This window comes from Rhagoletis zephyria, unplaced genomic scaffold (assembly GCF_001687245.7).
Source record: "Rhagoletis zephyria isolate East Lansing unplaced genomic scaffold, Rhagoletis_zephyria_1.1 Rzeph_scaffold_05016, whole genome shotgun sequence".
Taxonomy (NCBI): domain Eukaryota; kingdom Metazoa; phylum Arthropoda; class Insecta; order Diptera; family Tephritidae; genus Rhagoletis; species Rhagoletis zephyria.
The window spans coordinates 37,054-41,835 of record NW_016162099.1 but is presented as its reverse complement, the minus strand read 5'-3'; the positions used below and the strand labels follow the sequence as shown (position 1 = coordinate 41,835).

At 34.1% G+C, this 4,782-nt stretch overlaps 1 protein-coding gene and 1 pseudogene across 1 annotated transcript; one reads left to right on the top strand and one right to left on the bottom strand.

Annotated features, from left to right (window-relative positions):
* The first annotated feature begins 709 nt into the window (after nucleotides 1–709).
* Nucleotides 710–1,538, top strand: LOC108371486 (uncharacterized). The gene is made up of 2 exons (XM_017627056.1): nucleotides 710–1,059; nucleotides 1,114–1,538. Exons 1-2 carry the CDS (start codon nucleotides 950–952, stop codon nucleotides 1,514–1,516), a joined length of 513 nt encoding a protein of 170 aa, XP_017482545.1. The 5' UTR covers nucleotides 710–949; the 3' UTR covers nucleotides 1,517–1,538.
* Nucleotides 1,539–2,299: 761 nt separating this feature from the next.
* LOC108371484 (uncharacterized) lies at nucleotides 2,300–3,517 on the bottom strand (annotated as a pseudogene).
* Between the last annotated feature and the right edge of the window lie 1,265 nt (nucleotides 3,518–4,782).

The window sequence follows — 4,782 nt, the reverse complement described above, 5'->3', positions numbered from 1 at the left end:
CCCATACAAAATCGACCCAGCCTAATGGATACGTCTTCGAGATATTTGCAATTTACCGTTATTCTGCTTAAAAAAAATAATGGTTCCAATTAATCAGTTATATCTTACGAACCAATTAAATAATCGTAATACGAGGTACGGCAATATTCTTCATAAACCGTATATAGATTACTTTTCGATAGCCCTGATAGTTTCTGAGAAATTAATTAATCATTCTATAGATCTATAGATTTTTTTTTTATGGAAAAACGCTAAAAATTCAAACTTTAACAGGGAAAAAAGGAAAAAAATAACAGTTTCTATGTAAATAATTTGCTCTTGTGTTAAAGCCTGTTCCTTTAGAAAAATACTAAGCTACCAATGAGGAAAATAGATATATATGTAAATAACAAAATAATGATTGGTCGAATGAAAATGCGCAAGGATTTTCTGTATGAAATATTAGCAGAAAAGAGTGTTACTCATACGCGACGTACACCTGAATAGGTAGTGTAATAATAAGATGGTGTGACCCTTTTGAAGACCGTTTATTGAGTGGTTGTTGGAAAAATACTTAATACAATATATACAATGTTGACTAGCGAGAGTGATTATAAGAGTAGTAAATACAAGAGAGCTTGGTATGCAATACAACAGAAAAGTATGTATGTATATAAGTATAACAGGTAGGTATGGTAATGTGGGCATAAGTAATAAAGGGTGTCACTCAGGGCTGTCATGGAATCCAAGTCGGTTTTGCATTTTGTCGGAATTACAAACCAATTTTGGTTTCATTTGGTGTCATGAAACCGGATTGGTTTTGCTCTTTTCGAACATAACCAAAACCGATGTTCGAATCAGCTGTTTTGCACATTTGTGTGTATGGCGATAATTTGAATGTATATTTTTTTGACACAATTTTTAAAATTGAATTGTTTTCATTAATTAAAAAAAAATAAGTGAGCGCAAAATGACATCCGCAGTTGTCGCATTTCTCTTATTGGAAGAAGAAAGTTCCGAGAAAGTTAAAAGAAAAATTTTGAGAGATTGCAGCAATCCACTTGAGCTGCCTGAGACAGCGTAAGTAGATTGTTTTTTAATGTGCGTTTATAAATATTTATAGCGTATTTGCAGTTTCATAGCATATTATCGCCTAAACAAAGAGGCTTTCCGAATGGTGCTTGACACCACTGAAGGGCACTTGACACGTTCGAAAGTTCCACCAGTGCTGCAGTTAGCACCTTCGTTGCGATTTTTAGCTGAAGGATCCTATCAAAGATCAGTCGGGAACGACTCTAGCATAAGTGTAGCTAGAAGCACGGTGTCAACGATTTTAGATGATGTGCTTAAGGTTATGGAGCGGTTCATTTGCCCTCAGTGGGTGAAACTAGAAATGGACGGCACCGAAAAACGCAGATCAAGAGACTATTTTTACTTAAAGTACAAAATTCCCTCAATAATTGGTTGCATCGACGGGACACACATAAAAATCATCAAGCCGAGTATTGACGAACATTTATTTTATAATCGAAATTGATATTTCAGTATGAATGCCATGATTGCAAGTAATAATGAATCTTCATTTTACTCGTACATTGCCTTGTAAAACTGATTTATATATGTATATGTATGTACATTTTTATTTAGATTTGTGATGGTCACATGAAAATTCGAGCGGTCGATGCACGCTATCCCGGCTCTAGCCATGACTCATTCGTATGGAACGTTAGTAGCGCCAGACAATATTTCCTCAAGAAGTATGAGTCAGTTGACCGGACATCAAAGTTGTTAGGAGATTGTGGATATGGCATAGAACCTTTTTTATTAACACCATACAGAGATCCACGCTACAACTCCAAAGAATATAAGTTCAATTTGGCCCATTCATCGCTCGAAATATTGTGGAGCGAACAATAGGAGTGCTGAAAAGCCGATTTCGCTGCTTATTGATCACCTTGCACTATCGGCCAGAAAAAGTGGTGAAAATTATAAATGTTTGCTGTGCGCTGCACAATATCTGCAGAAACTACAACGTGGAATATAACGACGACAGTATTACTTTACCATCAAATGATACTGATGAAAATGTTGAATCTCCACCGAACGGAACACTGCAAAGTGAAGGTAAAAGGATGAGGGATGAAATAGCCAACAGTTTATAGCAAACCAACTGAATAAAAATTCAAATATTTATTTATTAAAAAATAAAAAACACATATTTATTTATTTAAAAAACACGCATATATATTCATTAAAACAAAACAAAAATTCATTTAATAAGTAAATACATTTTTCTAAAACTTATATAACTATTTATAACAATAAAATAAGGCACATTTTTAGGTACTATAACGACCACAACCAACACTTTTTTGACATTTTTTAAAAGGGAAATTACTTTTCTTTCTGTTTTTCGTAATCAAACTTTAGGAGTTCGAGCTCGAGTTGCTTTTCTTTTATTTCGTTTTTTTCCTGTATCGCTCGCAAAACACCTGTATTAATACGGACAAATTCATCCTTGAGCTCAGTTACTGCATTCGCGACAGATTCGTTGCTTTTTTTTATGGCTCTATACACTCGTCTGAGGCTACTGTCGTTTTCTTTTTCAATCTTAATTAGCTCGTTCAATTTTTCATTTATTTCGAGCTTTCTCTCGTTGTCTTCATCGAGAAATTGTTTCAAACGCTTCCCAGTACTATCTGTCCTTTGTCTTTTAGGAGTGCTGCTGACTGGAGACATTGGCCGCTTCGATGATGTTGATGGCATTTCATCCTCACTTGCACAAACTAAATCTTCGCTGAGGCCAACTGCATTGCCAGCCACACCAACCACAGACTGTGCAATGCCACATATGCGCACTATTGTCTCTTCCGTTTGCGTTAGTTGGTGCTTAGAAAAGGGTCCTCCACCAGTTGCTCGAGACTCGCTTTTGTTTTGTGCGAGCTTTCTTTTTATGTCACTTTTCTACTCCGTCCACGTCTATACATATGTATATAAAAAACAGTGTAAGTTTAAGGCACGATTTAATTTATAGCACCAATTATGCTTTACCTTTTTCCATCCATTGGTATCCTTTTGTGGTGGACCTGCACTGTTCAGCGACTCAACTAAACTGTTGCCAAAGGGCATCAACAGTTGGTTTATCCCGCTTTGTAAAGCCTCTCGCAATATCTGGATATTTCTCCATAAATTCCACGATAATGCTGTTTTGAGTTGCATTTTTATGCTTTCCCCTAGTTATGAATAAAAATATGAATACATTAATAATTATTTTTATAAAATAAACCTTCTTTTACTCACATTTTTATAAAATGTCTAACTGGAAGTAAGAAAAACTAATAAACAAATGAAATCCAAGAGCTGTTAGCTGCTTGGTTTGTTTCCGATAGCAAAATCGATATTATTGATTTCTGTGACACCTAAAATCGACACTAATTCCGATTCGAACATAAAACCGATAACATTGGATTTCATGACACCAAAATAATTTTTTTGTCGTTTTCAAATCCAATTCCGACAACAATTGGATTCCATGACAGCCCTGACTATTATAATTAACCAAGGGAATGTATCCAATACAGGTAGAGTGTTTGCATCGAAAATAAGAGGTGTCAGAAATGATTAATTAATTTCTCAGAAACTATCAGGGCTATCGAAAAGTGATGTATTTACGGTTTATGGAGAATTTTATTTGCTTTCATTTCCGAGTATTCAATTGGTTCGTAAGATATACGTGATTAAGTGAAACCACTATTTTTTAAAGCTGAATAACGGTAAATTGTAAATATTTTGAAAAGTTATCCATAGAAAAAAAGATCTCGATTTTCGGAAGCACCGAGGAATTCTACATGGGAATTTGATAGTGGCATCCATAGAACATTTTTGCTGTAAGCCAGTATAATCGGCCCATTAGACAGATTCCAAAAAGTATCGGAAACCATGAAGCTATCATTTAATCTTATCATGCCATCTCGTCAGTGTTAGGCATTCGCCTCTCTAATTCAGATTATATTCTATTTAATTCGTTCTGGATTTAGTTTCAAACCTAAACATTTTTATTTCATAGTTGAATTAAAGTGGTGAGGGCCTAAAAAATTAAATAAAAATAAAAAAGTTGAGTTATTGAAGTAATCTAAGACGGCATTAATATCTTTTTTGCTTTTTAGTTATTTACAGTTGTTCTTCTAGCAATATATTTCAATGTATATCGCAATTTTTTTTACATAATTCCAGCGGTAAACGGCGCACAGTGTGCTTTTTGAACACTTCATGCGAATTAATCGTAGAGCTTTCGACAGAAGCAACATTTTGATATGAAACAAATGGTTTTGAAAGCTAATGTAATTCCCTTTCACGGAAAAATATTGCCGTTGAGCCACAATTACTCCATGAACTTAAAAAATTTAAAAAAAAAAAAATTGTGTATGTTTTATTACACTTATGTTATAGATTTTGAGACGAGAAATACGATTTCACTTCTTAAAAAACGAAAAAAAAAAAAAATTTAACCCTTCAACTTGAAAAATGCATTATGTATTGCACACAATTTTATATCACTCGAACAACAAATGCGTTTTATTCAAGACTCTAGGCCCTTTGAGAGCCAAATTATAACGATTCTGAAGTTAAACTTCGAAACTTCATTCTACATTTTTGCATTTTTTTTATACCCGAGCGCACTTGTGCACAAGGGTATTATAACTTTGTTCACATAACGGTTGTTTGTAACAGGCAAAACGAATCGAGATAGATATAGACAAATGTATACATAAATGATCAGAATGAAAAGAGAAATCGATTAAG

Excerpts from the sequence above, each read along its gene's own strand:
- LOC108371486 (XM_017627056.1), top strand. The coding sequence starts at position 950 with ATGACATCCGCAGTTGTCGCATTTCTCTTATTGGAAGAAGAAAGTTCC. Across the intron at positions 1,060-1,113 it reads CTTGAGCTGCCTGAGACAGC|TTTCATAGCATATTATCGCC; the intron begins GTAAGTAGATTG and ends GCGTATTTGCAG.